The 18,446-nt window shown below is 42.0% G+C and overlaps 1 protein-coding gene across 9 annotated transcripts in view; it reads right to left on the reverse strand.

Moving 5' to 3' along the window:
• Window positions 1–1,037: 1,037 nt before the first annotated feature.
• LOC138834513 (endogenous retrovirus group K member 13-1 Env polyprotein-like) overlaps window positions 1,038–18,446 on the reverse strand; it is a 32,356-nt gene continuing 14,947 nt past the window's right edge. For 3 of the 9 annotated variants that reach the window (XM_070033063.1, XM_070033061.1, XM_070033062.1), the window contains 3 exons: window positions 15,746–15,830; window positions 12,057–12,277; window positions 9,017–10,970 (listed from right to left, as the gene is read on the reverse strand). In XM_070033063.1, coding sequence (XP_069889164.1) covers window positions 10,675–10,970; window positions 12,057–12,277; window positions 15,746–15,813 — 585 coding nt within the window. In that variant the 5' untranslated portion in view covers window positions 15,814–15,830 and the 3' untranslated portion in view covers window positions 9,017–10,674. The other 6 variants (XR_011374162.1, XR_011374163.1, XR_011374161.1 and 3 more) reach the window with 6 other exon arrangements.

Consider the following 18,446-nt stretch of genomic DNA (forward strand, 5'->3'; position numbering starts at 1 on the left):
TCTTTCCTCAATACATCTTCATTTCCCTCTACACATTTAAAATCACACACACACACACACACACACACACACACACACTTACATGGTTATATTTGTCTATATAATTATGTAAAATACATATCATACACACTTGCTTCTGAATTTTGTCCATCTTTTGGTTTTATAGGTAGTACAATATATCCAGGGTTTGGCTCATACTTGTAATTTCAGCTGCTCATGAAGGTGGGATCTGAAGATCACAGTTTGATGCCAACCCAAGGAAACAAATCCTCAAGATTCTTATTTCAATTAAGTAGCAAAAACCAGAAGTGGAAATCTGACTTAAATGACACAGTGATTGCATTGAACAAAATAATCTAAGCAAGATACCAGACCTCCATTCAAGCCTACGTACTGGCCCACTAGCACTCCAAAAGCCAAAATCCCCAAAAGACCAAACCAAAAATATGTCAAAATATTTTATAATTTTTGAAGCAAAATCCAATGAGGCAACGTAGTTTGTTGAAGATTTGGTGGTAAAATGTTGAAAAACCCCAAATTCCACATGTGTTTAAATGATTCAACAGACAAGCAACCAAGTAAAAATTTCCCAATAATGTTCCTTAGTATCCACTGGGACCCTTGACAAAGATTTTTTTCTATGCTTTTCAAAAAATCAGTTATTTTTCAGTAGTATAAATATTATAAGTTATAGAAGTTTTTTAAAGTTCCAAAGTGAATTGAATGTAAAACAAAAAGCACTTAATATTACCAGTTTCTATGACTCTGGTAGAAAACCTGTAATACTGTGGCCTTTATGAAGGAGGAGAGGGAAGACTGGTCATGAAATGTTGGGAAGAAGAGTTTCCAATTGACTGTTTGAAACCCAATCTTCTGCCCCCCACCCCAACAGGCAGAGGCTTGAACTCAGGGATTAGGTGCTGTCTTGAGCTTCTTCTGCTCAAAGCTAGCATTCTACCACCTGAATCATGGCACCACTTCTAGCCTTTTCTGAGAAGTTTGTTAGAGTTGAGAGACTTATGAACTTTTATGTTTGGGATTGACTTCACATCTCAGTCTCCTGAGTAGCTAGGATTATAGTTGTTAGCTTCCCATGCCTGGCTTACATTCCACACTATTGAACACATAAAATTCAATTAGGAGGCTAAGATCTGGAGAATGGTGATTCAAAGCCAGGCCAGGCAGAAAAGTCTGCAACTCCATCTTCAACAAGCAAAGAGCTGGACTTGAGCAGTGGTTCAAGTAAGGTGAGTATGAGACCCTGATTTCAAATACCATTATGGGCAAAAACATAACAAAATAAAGCAATGCCCCAAATTAAAATAATAAAATTGCTCAATACCAAAATAATGGTCATTAAATAATGGTTTGAAAAGTAGAAAACAAATACACCCCTCCATAAATCCACATATAAAAATCTTCCAGTCAGATACCGGTGGCTCAAGCCTGCAATCCTAGCTACTCAAGAGGTTGAGATCTGAGGATCATGGTTCAAAGCCAGCCCAGGCAGGAAAGTCCCTGAGACTCTTATCTCAATAAACTACTCAGAAAACCAGAAGTGGCACTGTGGCTCAAGTAGTAGAGTGCTAGCCTTGAGCTGAAGAATGAGGGACGGTGCTTAGGCCCAGAATTAAAGTCCCATGACTGACAAAACAAAAAACAAAATCCAAAAAACAAAAAACAATAAACAAAAAAGAAACTTCCACAAAATATTTGAAATGGGTGAATTTTCAATAAGGAAACAACATTTTTCTTTCTGTTTTTTTCTTGCAACAGCAAAAGAGATGGTTTATTGTACATGTGTCACACTTGGCCACAACTATGAACAGAACTAGTCCAGAATGTCACAGGTCTGGGGCACAGGATCATCAGGGGATGCTTGGTTATGAGCAAGGTGTGTCTTTCAGAGATGATCTTGGCAATGAAAGTTCTGGATCCACTGGGAAATCACAGCGGCATGCAGTCCAACATCTCAGCGTCCCAGCCTATGGCATTCCTTATTCCTCCTGCTCCTCTGGCCTTGATGGGTGCACAAACTGGTTTACTTAGACCTCTGCCTCATCTTTCTTCTTTTGCCCTTCAGCCTGCGCATTCGCTTCCTCTACTTGGCTCTCATGGTGCTGTTTTTTCTAGGAAGATGGTGCTAAGGCAAAGAGCAGGAAACAACATTTTTCTACCTAAAGATGTCTGTGGGGTTAACAGTGGAAGAAATAGATTTATTACCAGATATTTAGACCAACATGCCAATTCTGACATATCTATGATGATAGAGACTAGCTTTAGAATGATAAAAAATAAACCAAAGGACTACATCCCAAAGTACTGGACAAGGCTAACAAAGCAGAGTAGGGCATCAGGGTATAGGGTAAGAGCTATGTAGAAAAACTAGTTGTTCCTACAATGAAAAGTATTACCAGGCCTAGCAATTCAAGTTCGCCATACCAAGTAGATTTTGAAAAATAGTCTGTTACTTATTATATTAAAGAAAAATTTAAACTTGTAGGCTCTTCAACTTTATATCAAACAACCTAAACTTTGCTCAGGGGACATGGTACTTAATATTTGGATCATCAAGTGCCAATTCCAAATTTAATTATACAAATAATAACTCTACTAATAGAGAATGTTAATGGTTTCTTACAGATGGAGCTGAAGGTAAAACTGCTAAGACTTTTCCCACGTAAGAGACTATTCTTATTACACCTCTTCCCATGGTCTTCCAACTGCCTCAGTTCATTCATTTTTTTTTAACCAAACTCGAATATTTCCACTTTATTCACCCAGATGTCCTTTTAACACTTCAAAGGCTGTTTTTGAGAAATAATAAAATTTTCAAAAGCACAAAAAATGCCACCCAAGTTAAGAAGTTTTGAGATCAAGCAGATGAAAGGGAAAATTTGAGTAAGGAGCGAGTTTAGTGTCCTAGCCATGACAAAATCCTAAGAGTTAGTGAGTGAACACATGACTCTGCACATATCCACAGAGTTGAGGTCACATGATGATTCTGGCTCCTGGTCCTCCTCTTTGCTTTCCTGGTCTGACACACCATTCTCTGGGATGCTGAGCTCTTCTTTAGGCTTTCTTCATTCCCCTCCAGTAACTCCTGCTTTATAGGCTTGCACAAGATAGTCTTTTTCTTCATTTTGATATTTGGTTTAGGTTGAGAAAGCTATTTTTTCTCCAATTCAATGCTGTTTGCCTATAAAAATCACAATAAGAAAAACCCAACTAAGACAAGCATCCTTGGTTAAAGGCATTCTAGGTTGTAATCTCTGAACTTTTAGGGCCCACTTTACTCTTGGCTTTGACTGTCTTTTGTCTTCCTTCTCAATCAAACTCTCCCCATCCCCACTGCTAGGACTTGAACTCAGGGCTTAGAATCTGTTCTTGTTTGCTTTTTTTCCCCCTCAAGGTTAGTGATTTTCCACTTGAGCTGCAGTTCCACTTCCATCTTTTTGGTGATTAATTGGAGATAACTAAACCATGATGCTCAGATCTCAGCCTTCTGAGTAGCTAGGATTACTCAATGAATTTTCAGGAAGAGGCATCATGATGTTATGGGATTTCATGAAGTCATAAATATGATGATACCCAAAACCTTGAACAAGGACATTCTCAACTTCACCCCAGCATAACCATTGAAGTGAGGGATTTTAAACACTTATACATTAGTACTGCTCATATTCCCCTCAGATTTCAGGATCACACATCACTTTTGACTATCAAGCCTCACTGGTTACCTGGAACTCCCAACAACAGTTTCTGCTTTCCTTTTACTTGGAGACCTGAAACTTGAAGATTAGGATTTACTTTGTTCAATTTTGAGTCTCCTCGGTATTTTTCTTCAATTTTTGTTAATCAGTTTTAACTTGAAGTGATACTCTGCTAAGATCAAGGCAACCTAAGACATAGCATATCATTTTTAATTGTCTCTTTGCTTAGTTTACTTTAATCAAAGGATTAAGAAATCTATTATAAGGTTTTTGGTGGGGGTAGCATTGTGAAGGGAAGGGCAAATGGACAAATGTGGTGGAAGTACTTTATGTGCTCCTACAAAAGTAAACAATGAAGGTGGGGGAAAGTGGCTCACAACTTTAATCCTATCTATTCAGAAGGTTGTAAGCAGGAAAAATCAGTGAGTCTTATCTCCAAAAAACTACCAAAAGAAAGGAAATGGGTTGTAGCTCATGTGGTAGCATGCTAAGATTAAGCAAAAGGAGCATAGATATGATACTCAAGCCCCGAGTTCAAGACCTAGAATAAGCACAAAACAAACTAACAAAACCTGCTGAAATTGCTTTAAGAAGGGTCTATGAGAGAAAAATGGTTAGGGTAGATTTGATTTGGGAACATTTGGTATCTGTCACAGTATATGCGAATAGATCCACTATAGGTTGCTGTGGAAATATTATTCCTTGTTCCATTATGAGCTATTTGGATTCACTATTTCAGTGTGAAGTGATATTTCTTGAGAGAAAATTGTCAGTTTGGAGCCCAGCACTGCTGGATCATGCCTATAGCCTTAGCTGCTCAGGAGGTGGAGATCTGAAGACCAATGTTTGAAGCCAGCCCATGAAAGAAAGTCCATGAGACTCATCTCCAAAAAACTACTAAAACACTCCTGGAAGTGGTGCTGTGACTCAAGTGGCACAGCACTAGTCTTGAGCAAAATTAGCTCAAAGACAGCACCCAAGCCCTCAGTTCTAACCCCAGGATCAGCATATACACAGAAAAATTTTAGTATGACTTCTGAACGAGGTTTTGTACCATTTTTCCATGAGTTCATTTTCAGACAGCACTATGTCCTGTGGGAGGCTTCTGTGTTCTGGCTTACATGGCATTTCTATTAGATGATATGTAATAGGCATCTACACAAAATTCCCTCACTCAAATTATATTCTTCAGTTAACAATCTATTATGGGAAAGAATTGAATTTCCCCATTTGTTTAAGTACTCAATGAATTTAACAGTATAAATTTGTAGATTGCTATTTAAGTTATATTCCATTTCTATTAGTTTACGCTCTTAAAGTTCTTATTCTTAGTTTATGTAAGTATGTATGTATGTATGTATTTTGTTGGCCATGGGGTCTGAACAAAGGGCCTGGGAGCTGTCCCTCAGCTTTTCAGCTCAAGGCTAGTGCTCTACCACTTGAGCCACAGTACCACTTTCTGCTTTTCTGCTTATGTGGTTCTGAGGAATTGAACCCAGGGCCTCATGCATGTGAGGCAAGCACTCTACCATTCAGACACCTTCCCAGCCCCTCTTTGTTTAGTTTTAAAGTGCCTTTAATGACCTTTCTTAATATAAGATGATATAATTCTATAACTATATCTAGTTTTTTTAATAGGTTGATGATTTCCCATAGATTCACTGCCATCAAAAGATACAAAGTATTTCCTTCACCCTTAAAAGAACAGCCAACTTCTGTTTCCTCAGAAGTTGCACAGAGGTTCTTCCTGCAGAGTATCTCATACTTATATCTAACACCATGTGACAGAACAGACAATAACAATGTCTTGTTATTCTGTTATCCTCAGAAAATAAAATGCTATTCAAAAAGACTTTGGACCTTTGTTTCCTCATGTTATTTATAATTTAAGGGAGCTCAATGCCAGACATTACTATTTTCTGTAGTTGTATGTTACAAGATCTACATTCATTCCCATGGAATATTTTATTTTTGTTGGGTGTGGTGGTCCTTGTACTAGGGCTTCAACTCAGGACCTGGTAATGTCACTTCAGATTTTTGCTCAAGGCTGGGACTCTTCCACTTGAGCTACCTCACTGCTTCTGGCTTTTTAGTGTTAACTGGAAATAAGACTGGGTAGGTGATGGAGTGGGTATGACTGTGATACATTGTATCCATGTATGGGAACGTCACAACCTCCTTCTTGTACAACCAATACTTGCTAATAAAAAGAAAGATAATTAGAGGTCTAATTGTTCACAGTAAGTTTCTTGTAATTTCCCTTCTTATGTCTTTCTCATTTTTTTCATGCTAGCATGTGTTCAGTGCTGACCCTTAGCTCTTTTTCTTATGGCTAGTACTTCAGCCACAGCTCTAGTTCATTTTTGCTAGTTAATTGGAAGAAAGAAACTATCTGATATTTGTGCCTAGGTTGTCTCTGAACCTCAGTACTCAGATCACAGCATCCTGAGTAGCTAGGATTACAGGTGAGAGCTACTCAGATCCTTGTTGTCTCCTAAATTATCCCATGTCCATTTCACAATGGCAGTCCATTTCCATGCTTCCCAGCTTTGCAGAAATAGCTTAATTATAATCCAACACCAAGTCTAACCTCACCACAGATGCTATTTTTTGTGTCATACTCTGACTATAGACACCCTTCTCCTGGCTGATGCATTGCAACAACCTAGATGGCTCTCATACTACGCCACAAGGATAGGAAGCCAGGAAACACTAGCTTAGAAGCTGTAAAATCAGAGGAGCAAAAAGATATCGTAGTGCATTCTGCTGTGATCTTATTCTGATTTAAACAGCCTTGTCATCTATTACCAGGAGTAGCTTTGACATCACATTCTGAGTAGTGACTGGGTGTAAGCTGGTGTGTCCGAGCTGACTATAGTATTGTCCTGAGCCTGTGCAGACTGAAGAGACAAGCCAGTGCCAGTAGCACACACATTGGAATAACAAAGCAACCTATAGTTAGGCATTGCCACTCTTTGTTATAGAGTAATGAATGAATGACTCTCTAATTTCTTGACAAGAAATTCCTGCAGACCCATATGCAGCTGCCTCATCAGAGCAAGTAAAGAGCCTGGTGCTGCCTGGAGGAAACACTGTGAGAAGCTGCCAGAAAGCATCTGTTTACTGGACTCATGGGGCTCCTCTGTCCTCTAGAATTAATGACAAATGAGGAGCAAACACCTCCCCCTCTAGGCAGACATACACAGGAAGAGCATTGCCACAGCACAACAGGGGACTCCCAAGACATACACTTGATCTGTGCTGTCAGAACTGAGAGTTTTATTTTTGGGGGGGAGGGTCCGGTTGTGGGGCCTGAACTCTGGGCCTGTGCCCTGTCCCTCAGCTCTTCAGCTCAAGGATAGTGCTCTACCACTTGAGCCAAAGCGCCACTTCCGGCTTTCCATTTTGCTTATATGGTGCTGAAGAATCGAACCCCCGGGACTCAGGCATGCAAGGCAAGAGCTCTACCACTGAGCCAACTTCCCAGCCCCAGAGCTGAGTTTTTAATGACACTTCATCCCACAGTGCTCCCTAAACCTTCAACCCAACCCTGCTCCTTTCATGTCCCTGACAATGTTTAGAGGCATCCAACATCCAGACTGAAGATGTTCCTTCATGTTTGGAGTAAGTCTGATCAGACTTTATATGGATCCACTGCTCAGTCAGGACTCTCGATCCCTCCCATCCCCATTTTGATAATGTGTGTCTCTTGACCTATTCCTGTCTTCTCTTTTCAAGATTCAGTCAGGGCCGGGTACAGGTGGCTCACACCTGTAATCCTAGCTACTTAGAAGTCTGAGATCTGAGGATCGTGGTTCAAAGCCAGCCCAGGGAGGAAAGTCCGTGAGACTCCTATCTCCAATAAACCACCAGAAAACCAGAAGTGGCTCTGTGGCTCAAGTCGTAGAGTGCTAGCCTTGAGTTGAAAAGCTCAGGGACATCACCCAAGCCAAGCCAGGAGATCAAGGCCTATGACTCAAAAATAAATAAATAAATAAATAAAAGAAAGCAAAAACATACAAAGCTCAGAATGGCAAGCAGCTGAAAACAGGATGGAATAAACCAACATTATCTATGACAGTTTTCAGATTATGCAGAGAAATGCCTGCATTGTTGAAGCCCAAGCCCATCTGATAGCTGAGTTTTAGCTGGCTGGCATGCCCATGATGCCAGGTAATGGTATTCACCAATTTTGTGATATTATTGGATGAGACCAATAGGCTTCAAGTTGGGAAGCTGAAAATTTTCTATTGATCTAGAAGGAGAAATATATCAAGACAAGAAATGGGATTAACACAATGCCAAAAGCAAAAGGCCATCCAATCCAAGGAAGACAGAATAACTCTGTCTCTGAAAAGATGATTCTCTCAAAGGAATCCTGAGCTGAGTATGGTGATCTATGTTTGCAATCTCTGAATTTAGGAGGCTGAGTCAGAAGTTAGGTTGAGACTAGCCTAAGTTCCATGCCAAGAGAAGAACACAAAACCAAAGCTCATCTTACAAAATAAAAGAAGGACTGGGAATGTGGCTTAGTAATAGAGTGCTGGCCTAGCACATACATGAAGTCCTGGGTTTGGTTCCTCAGTACCACATAAAGAGAAAGGCTGGAAGTGGTACTGAGGCTTGAGTGGCAGAGTGCTAGTCTTGAGCAAAAGAAACTCAAAATGAATGGTGTTAGGAAAAATGTAAAATTAATGAAATAACATCTCTCTCCCTCCCCTATATCCCTTCCTGCTTTCCTCCCTCCCTCCTTTTCTCAGTACTAGGGTTTATACAAAGGATTTCATGCTTAGGCAGGTGTTTAACTCTTAATCCACACTACGGCCTTTTTGTACTTTAGTTTTTAAGTTAGGGCATCCTGTTTTCTTCCCATCCCAGGACCAGCCTCCCATCTAGCTGAGATTATTGGAATCAGCCCAGCTTGATGATTGTGATCAGATCTCACTTTTTGCCTGGGTTGATCTTGGATTGCAATCCTCTCAATCTATGCCTCCCAAGTAGATGGTACTACAGGAGTGATCTATTATGCTTAGCCTTTAAAATGATCACTTAGAGCTGGGCACAAGTGGCTCCTGCCTGTAATCCTAGCCACTCAGGAAGCTGAGATCTGAGGATCGAGATTCAAATCCAACCAGTGCAGGAAAGACCATGAGACTCTTATCTCCAATAAACCACCAGAAAACCTAAGTGGTCCTGTGGCTCAAGTGGTAGAGTGCTAGCCTTTAGCTGAAGAGCTAAGGGACAGCAGTACCCCGGCCAAGAGTTCAAGTCCCAAGACAGACAAAAAAAATCACTTAGGAAGATAAAAGAAAAACTCCTGAATTCTCACATTTATTTAAATAGCGGCTGCCAGTCATATTTCATAAAGCACTTATGGGGCCCATGAAGTCTTTTATTTTTAAAATACAATAAAATAGTACTAGAGCAGTTGGGATATTGTTCTGCCAGTAACACAACTGTAAGAGGCTCGGAGGGAGCAAGCAAGCCGGCTACAGGCCAGCTCCACCGCCGCTTCTTCTGAGCAGCAAGCAGCCATGACTGGGGCACAGGCTCCTCAGGCCAGACCCTGCAGGCAGGGCAGCCCCTCCAAATCCCTCCAGTGGCTGACCTCAGGCCTCAAAGGCTCCAGCGCCGAGCTTCCTGGGCTCATCCCTAGGCTGGAGGTGCAGTGTGAAACAGCAAAGGAGCCAGCGAGACTCCTCCAGTGTCAGGGCAACCAGGCAGGAGTGGAGCCAAATGGCCAAACTTGCAGCAGCGACTGCAGCAGTTGTTGCTGCCTCGTGCAGCATGGGCCAGGGCTCCTGCAGCTGCTCAGGCACAGCCAGAGGTGGAGAAAAACTCCAGGACTGACACAGCCCCCTTCCACCCAATCTGCCTAAGATCTGGGAGCTGGAGTGGGAGCAGAAGGAGAGGGGTTCATATGGGTGTTGGAGGCATAGGCCTGCAAAACCCCATTTGAGCACCTGTGTGCCCTGAGGGTGCATACAGACATGCATCCCTTCCTTCCAATTTATTTATTTTTGTTGGTTGTGGGGCTTGAACTCTGGGCCTGGACGCTGTCCCTCAGCTCTTCAGCTGAAAGCAAGTGCCCTACCACCTGAGCCACAGGACCACTACCAATTCTTCTCGGGGAGGAAGGGACACCCTTTCCTCCATGCTGGGCAAAGGTTCTGCCCCGGTGCAAGACTCAGGTAATGGTTTGCTCAAAGTACCATTCGTGCTTCATCTACTTAACCACGTAGAACAATGCCTGGAGACCCCCCCCCCATGTGTAAATCACCTGTGCTTTACCTACTTTTACAACCTTGTTTAGTGGAACTGCTCCACATTTGTTGACAAGGATTAGCTTTTTCTGTTTAAACTCTCATTGTCTGTGCTCCCATAAAACTGTTTAACTCTCTGCCCCTGACTGAAGATTTACTTCTCCTGCTTGTGTGCTGTATATAAGCATGTGATGTTCCAATAAATTTTGTCTATACCCACATGGTGTAGTCCCTTCTTGCCTATACCACACATCGTGTTCCCAGATCCCGTTGTGGAAACAGCAACAGATGGGGTTATGCCGGTTGATGCCTCTGACATCTCCCCCCTTTTTTGTTTTTTAAGTACAACCGTAAGCAAGAGATCCTTTGCAGAAGGGATTTGCAGAAACTATTTTGGAATGTAGACAGCAATATCTTGACAAGACATAATGCAATCAATCCTGTAGAAACACTATGGGTAAAACTGTGCCACCAGGTTCGAGGGTCCAATTGGTTTAGCACAGATGCAATTCCCTCAGCCAGACCTTCATATCCCACCCCAGGGAGTTGTGCCAAGAAAGTCTCAATGACTTCCTGCTGTAACTAGTGGATGTCCCAAGTCAAATTTCCTTGCAAGACTGGCAGGTGGTAGTGAAGTCCCTGCCAAGTAATGTTAGAAGTGTTGAATCAAGTAGGAGTGATGCACAGTTTATTGAGCTCTAATCACACTTGAAGGTTAGCTGTTTCTGCAGATCAATTATCTGGTCTCCCATCCACTGCACCGTGTGTTGCAGGGTGTTCAGACGGGAATCAATGTCCTGTTTAATATTGTGCTGATGAGTCCATAGCTGGTGACAGTCCAGCCACTTCTCTACAAAGTCCTTGGTTTGGATGGAGGAATGCATGGCCACTCCGGCAGTCGCAGCAGTCATGGTGATAGCAGTCATTTCAAGGATCACAGCTACACTCAGACCCAGGAATCTCCTAGTTCTCTTCAGCAGTTGCTGGAAGACTCCTGTCAACAAACCAACAGTGGGGCTCTCCTGCCAAGGTCGGGTGAGGTTAACAGGCACCCAGACCCCTAAGCGAGATCTTAATATCAGGAGAGACTGAGAAGGCATATTAAAAGAAATAGTATGATTTAAGCATGTAAAGAGTCCAGGCTGCGTGGGTTCTCATTGATTGACACTGTCCCTGTGGGCTAGGACATAGGAAAGTTTAATACAACCCTGTACAGTAAAAGAATGGTTCCTGTAAAATGTATAATTTGCCTCATGGGCCCTAGTAAAGTGACCAATCCAATTCTGAGTTGTATAAAATTGCGTGGCAAGTTTTATAAATGCCACTGCTCAGGCCCTAAGTGTCCCCTGAAGTTTATATGTGGCCTACGAGGCACAAGGCCTCCATCATGTCAGGTGAGCAAGCCAATGGGTTCTACATGATTTATAACTCCATTGTATAGACGTCACCATCAGAAGAATTATTAGTATACCAATCACCAACATGCTTTTCAGAATAATTGGCAATGAAACATCCATGAGGACCTCAATCTATAAATGAGATGTTATCATTATGCTGTATAATCTTTCCTCTAGGGTTTTGACACTGAGACCACTGAATAGAAACATAAACAAAATTCAATAATTAATGTCCTGGCATACTAGGTTAGGTGGTCGCCCAGTCTTATTTGTATAAGAATGATCCTTACCAATAAAATTTAAGGAAATTGTGCTGAATAGCCCCATATGATTGTTGATTTTATCATCAGGCAAGATGTATGCCCATACCTGTCTTCTGGTTGGTAAGCAAGGTGATGTCCCTAAACACAGTGGTAAAGACTCAAATCCTAAGGAAATAATATAAGGTATGCCTTCCTCACCTGGATGAGTAGGGTCTGCATGATCCCATGGTGGAGGAAAATACATGCTGTCATTTGTATACGCCACCGGACCTTGGTCTAGCTAATCCACTAATTTTAACAATGGTCGGTGAGTGACATAGGCCCAATATGCATGTTCACTACTCACTGCAGAAGTATTCACAAGCAGTGCAATCATGGCCAAAACAGATATTCAGGTATTCTAGGGGTTTTTGTACTGACCAGGGTGGCTTCGGTCTTGTGTCAACACCTTATTCTGACCCCATGTTGCTGGGGTCAAGCTGGTTTTCTTAAGATAAGGATGATGGCTTCCTCCAGACTTCAACCTTAGGTCTGCAAATCTGCGTACTAGATGTTCTTCCTCAGGGTTGTGTTGTGTTGTTTTTGCTTCTCTGGAGGTCGGATGAGTCAAAAAGGGACCCAGATGTTGCCAGTAGATCCATCTGGAATGATAGAAACGCTATTTTCACTTATGGGGCATTAGTCTTATTCTTCATTGATTAAATTTTTTAAACCATATGGGAATAGATAGTGAGGTGGTGCTAGAGGGATAAAATGCTTTTCAGCTTTAGTGAAAGGATCACTTTGAGTGAAATTTTAAAAATTTAGAGTAAATAAGGTTAAGGCAAAAGTTCCCTTGGGGATTCCCCTTTTTTGTTTTTTTAATAATTGAAGCTTAAATGTTTTATGGGTGTGTAAACAGTTGGCATTAGTCTACACAGGTTCATTAAAGAAGTTTTACCTAGGGACTAACTTTAGTAAACTCCCCTAATATTTTTCTGATTGTACACTGGCTTTTAGAATATGGTGTGGGGTAGTTTGTCAAGGTGACAACTTTTTACTAATTACATTTTATTCCAAACTAGAGTTTAGGCATAATTTTTTAACTTTTCATAACTGTATGGACCCTTTGGGGGGCGGCTATAGCAGCATAGCCTGTTTAGTACTTTGGTTTGTAAAAGATTTAAATAGTCTAGGATGTTTAAAGGTAAGATCCATAAGAAGTTCCACTTGTAGGTGTTCAGTGGCAGTTTTGTAATTGACAAACAAGTTATAAAAGCAGACCTAACAGTTAGTGATTACAAATTGCATCAAGGCAAATAGGGTGGTTGAGTCCACACAACTGCCTGTAGACATCCTGGTATCTAGGCTGGAGATGGGGGCATTGCACCCAGCTTCAAGGCCTGGAGGTGGGACAAGTCTTACCTTGAAATCCTAGGAAAACATTACCTCCCCAAATGGGCGAAAGCATTGTTTAGCTCCTCAAATAGCCTAGGTGGGACAGGCAGGCCATCCTTTGGAATACAGATGTTTAGTGTAGCTCCTGGTGCGTAACTCTCTACTTAAGCCCTTATCTTTGAAAATTTAACATTTGGTCTAAATCCTGATATAAATGATCTTTTTAGTAATTATCAGACCACAATTTTGTTTTATTTTGGTGTTTATACCAATGTTTCTCTGCTTACCTGGGACTTATTTGTCTCAGTTAAATTTGAATTTTCTCCTTCCTTGTTCTGATTAATACCCTATCTCTTTACTTTTGATCTGGTCCTAACAATTTCATATTTTATTCTTAAACAAATTTATTTGGTTAGTGTCAGCCCAGAATTTACTGCCAATTAGGGTTTTAAGCACATACAGAGCAGTTTGGATTTAAGCTATTCCCCACAATTCACAACCTCAGCCTTTTACAGCCAACTATTACAAATGGTTGACAAGTTCTTGCCCAGTTATGCATGCTTATAAAGTAGCTTGCCATGACCTCCAGCTCTGATCAATTTTAGAAGAGCCAAACATTATTGCCAAAGTCCCAGGAGTGCCTCTTTCTATGTTAGGGTAAACGCAACCTTGACATTTCCCTTGGTCACTGGACTTGAACTTAGTGCCTGAGTGCTGTTTTTCAGCTCTCCAGTGCAAGGATTGCACTTTGCCACTTCGGACTCCAAAGCAACTCTGCCCGCTTTTTTGGCACTCTGCTGGCTAGTTAGAGATGATAATCTTTCTCTGCCTGGACTGGCTTTGAACTGCAGTTTGTAGATCGCTCACCTTTGGTCCTCAGCTCCACCCTCATCTGGGCCCCCTCCCATTTCTGGAGTTCCCTCCATACAACTGGTCTCTCCCTCTCTCCACCCAGACCCACCTGAACTCCCATCTACCTCACTTCCTTTTCTCTCAGATACTTCTGCTACCAGGATGATGATGGAGGTCATGTGCTCCCTCTTGGGGGAAATATGGCTCCTCTAATAAACCTTGTAATAATCTTTCTCCTTTGCCTGCCTGCCTCTGCATGGTCCCATAGGATGGATGTGTCTGATCCTCTTTCACTGGTGGCTCCATACTGGGATAGGTTCCCCAGTGCATTTGCTCCCCCTGCACTTCAGAAGGGAGTTCAAACAGCTGCCCTGGGACCTATTCTGAGATCCTTCACTCCAGTCACCAGAGGACCATCAAGGTAACTTTCTCCTGACTGAGTGCTCTACCAGCCCATCCAGCCCCACTAATTAATTCCCACTCCAGGGTAAGTGACAAGTTTGTCTGAGGTCAGGGTTTCTGATTCCAATATCAGTGGTAAGGCCACCTGAGCCTTTCTGGGCTAACTGAGCCCCACCCTCACCATCTGACCAAAAACTTGGCCAAGTGCTGGAATTAGCCACTAGAGGCCTACCATGGCCCAAGGACCCACCTTGGACCAACATAAGGACAGTCTCCACTGGTGGGGCCACCACCTATTTAGGAGCCAACCTGCACTGCAGAGGACACTCTACTCTAGGCACATGGCTTCAGGTCACTTACCATGGGAAGGACACTAAATTTCTTTACATTAAGGCCACCTGGCCTTGGAGGGCTGTTGAGTCCCCATCATTAAATTTGGCCCCACATTTAAAACTCCACTTCTGAGAATGCTTGAGCAAGTAGCTCTCTCTCTCTCTCTCTCTCTCTCCCTCCCCTTAAACTCTGCCTCTTGCCAAAATTACCTGCTTGTAACCTCTTTCACAAGTATTTCATATGCTAAACGCTTTGGTTAAGCCCTGGAAGAATGTAACCAGTAATTGCTTGTTTCTACTCATTAGATAGAAAATGGGTGAGTTTAAGTCTAAACTCCCTGAAATAAAGGCCAACAAGTTTGGATATTACCAAAAGTGTATTAATCTTCTCTCTAGCATTGAGCAAGTGGTGGATGTGCCAAATTGGCATCTTGGTACTTCAGCTTAGTACTACCCCTTCCTCCTCCCCTGTCCTGTGGTGCCATTATGCTAGGCCAAGTGTATGTTCCTATTGCCTCCTGTTCACTAGGTTTCTTGTTGGCAAAGTTTTGTATTTTAAAATGACCACATGGTTCCATCATAATTAGAAAATTAGTTCCACTAAAATTTCAAAACTTTAAAAGTCTATTTTAAAATCTAAGCACGCTCTATAATCTGTGCACAAACATGTCTGTCTGTGTCTTATTTGACTATATGTAAGTGATTATGGTTTCAAGGTTACTCTGCCTACTAAAAATCTTTGTCAATGGAAGCTGTGAATTAATCTAAATTGCTTTAAAACTTTGTGACCTGACTAAGCCAAAGAAAAAACAGGCAGTTTTAAAAGACCTTGGAAAAGGACTTAAAAAAGACAATGTCCTTTACAAAGTAAATGAAATTGGTAACTAAGTTTGCTGTGAATTATGTCATTCCTATGTCCATTTATGCTAAGAGTTAACTATTGTTCACTGACCATGGCTAGTAAACTAAAGCTAAGGGTTTCATTCTCTGTTTTCTCCCCTGTGTGCCGATCAACTTCAATTAAGATCAAGGGACCAGAGTGACTATGCCCAGTCACAGCTGCCTAAACCAGTGGCACCAGCCTGCAAAAGCCAGTGTAAACCAGGTCTCTAACCAGTATATGTAGAAATATTGCAGGTTACCAACAGGAGGTGCAACAGTCCATACATGTTGGGAGATGCCACAGTCTCTCTCAGACTCTGGCCTTGCTTCATCTCACATGACCAAAAGCCTGTTAATTAAGGGTAAAACACAAGACACATTAGATATTTGGTTCTGTAAATGTTCATCGCCAGAAGTTAGACCATACGGGGTGTATGAGCAAAGGATAGAAATTGATTTCTATACTATTTTACAATTGGAGGTAAATTCCTAAAGGTAACAAAGACTGCAGAAAAAAAATATGGCCACTCTTTCTATTCACTGCCCACAGGACAGCCTACAGGCAAAGAATATACAGCCCAGTGTTTCAATGATGCATTTAAATGCAAATTAAAATAACTTTACAAAAAGGATTTAAAATGACATCCCCCTTGCAAAAATTTGAGAAGTTGTGGGGAGTGGCTGGCCTCCCAGACAAGTTTAAAAGATAAAATTTTCCTAAAGGTTTATTTCAAAGTAAAAAGAAATAGGATTATTCTAGTTTGCCCCTAAAATTTTTTGTAACAGTTGCCGGAAGGCCCACAGTAAAAGATAGGACAAGTTTGTCAAATGTAATTTAATAAGTAAAACCATGCTTATAAAACTACTTCCAGCCGGGCGCTGGTGGCTCACGCCTGTAATCCTAGCTACTCAGGAGGCTGAGATCTGAGGATCACGGTTCAAAGCCAGCCCGGGCAGGAAAGACCGTGAGACTCCTATCTCCAATAAACCACCAGAAAACCGGAAGTGGCTCTGTAGCTCAAGTGGTAGAGCGCTCGCCTTGAGCTGAAGAGCTGAGGGACAGCGCCCAGGCCCAGAGTTCAAGCCCCATGACCGACAAAAAAAAAAAAAAAAAAAAAAAAAAAAAAAACTACTTCCAATGACCATCTTTGTTGCTTTTAATTGGAGTAAAAGTGACTGTTTGTAAAAAAAAAAAAAAAAAAAAAAAAAAAAACTCATTGATCTGCAGTTTGAAGCCAGTCCAGGCACAGGCAGACTAAAGTCCCTGTGAGATTGTCATCTCTAATCTGCCAACAGAGTGCTCAAAGCTGAGTTGTTTTGGAGTTTAAAGTGGCCAAGTGCTAGTCCTGAGCTGGAGAGCTGAGGGACAGCACTCAAACCCTGAGTTCAAGTCCAGCGACTGACCAAGGAAAGTGCCAAAGATGTATTTATCCCAACATAAGAAAGGCACTCCAGGGACCCTGACAATGTTAAAACATCCAGAGGCAATTACAAACAAATGTTTGGATGACAAAAGTGGTATCAGGTCCTGAGTTACTTGAGCTTGGTCCTCCAAAAAATTGATCAAGCCAGAAGGTCATAGAAAGATAAGTTTGTAAACATGCCTATCACCCATGTTGGTCTAACTGGGCAAAACTTTCCAGAGATCTGTGATAGTGGGTAATAAAAGCTAAGATTGTAGAATGTAAATCCCAAAACCCCTGTATCTCCTCAAAGTCCTAATTGGCAGTAACTTTTGAGCTGGTTAAATTCATCTGTTGAAAAGCTTGTAGAGCTGAGATTATGTTCCTATTGAGATCTGTCTAAAGGCCTACATAGGTAGGCATTCCTCTGCCAGACAGAAAATGCTTTTATAAACCAGGGTGTTAAACAGGCTATGCTGCTGTAGCCCAAGAAAAGGCCTGTACATTTGTTATAGGTTAAATGTTGTCTATAAGCCACTTTAAGCAGGCTACCCAGAGGCAGTGGGTCATAGAGTGCCAATCAGTCTCAGGTTAAAAGCATCTACTGGGCTTTCTTTTAAAAATCTCTGACAAGTAATTGTTAGTCAATTGTGAACAAGTTATAGGTAACCTCCATTTCATTGATCTCCTTGTTGCTTTAACTGGAAATAAAAAGAGCTTTTGTAAGAAAGTTCAAAGCCATCCTGGGCACACAAAAAAAAATCCTTCTAAAACTCCATCTCCCTACTAATCAGCACAGAACCAGGACTATCCAGCCAAAGGCTGAAAGTGGCATTGTGACTCTAAGTAGTAGAGCATTAGCCTGGAACAGAAGGACTCAGGGACAGTGCCCAGGCCTTGAGTCCAAACTGTAAATACCAACCGGGACAAGCTATCCCAGGAATGGATGTTGAGACAATGGCCAGGACAAAGTCAGTCCTGACCATGGAAAACCATGGAAAAGAGTAAGAGATGCTACCCTAAATGGAGTCACTTTATGCTTTATGCATTGTTTCTGGCAAAACTGGGGCTTCAGCTTCCACCCCCACTACAAAGGCAGAGGAGGGGTCCCGCAGAGCAGTGGGGACCTCACAGATGAAGTCCTTCAGGGGAGGGGGCCTCACAGAAGAGGCTGCAAAAAGGGGTGTACCTCACTGGGAGGCCGCAGAAGTGAGAGTGCATTGTGGGGAGGCCACAGAAGTGAGAGTGCCTTGTGGGGGAGGCCGCAAAAGAGGGGAGGGCCTCACAGGGGAGACTGCAGAGGAGGGGAAACTGCAAAGGCACAGAGGAGGAGTTTAAACTTAAACTCATCCATACTTTTACCTTCAGTTACAAGGGAGAGGGAAAGAGGGAGAGGGAGAGGGAGAGAGGAAGAGAGGGAGAGAGGGAGAGAGAGAGAGCCAGAGCTATCTGCCCAAGCACTCACAGAAGTGGAGTTTTAAATTTGGGGCAAAATTTGATTGAAGGGCTCAGCAGCCCTCCAAGGCCCAGGTGACCTTAATGTAAAGAAATTTAGTGTCCTA

The sequence above is a fragment of the Dipodomys merriami genome, unplaced genomic scaffold (assembly GCF_024711535.1).
Source record: "Dipodomys merriami isolate MVZ:Mamm:240054 unplaced genomic scaffold, mDipMer1.0.p SCAF_2178, whole genome shotgun sequence".
Taxonomy (NCBI): Eukaryota; Metazoa; Chordata; class Mammalia; order Rodentia; family Heteromyidae; genus Dipodomys; species Dipodomys merriami.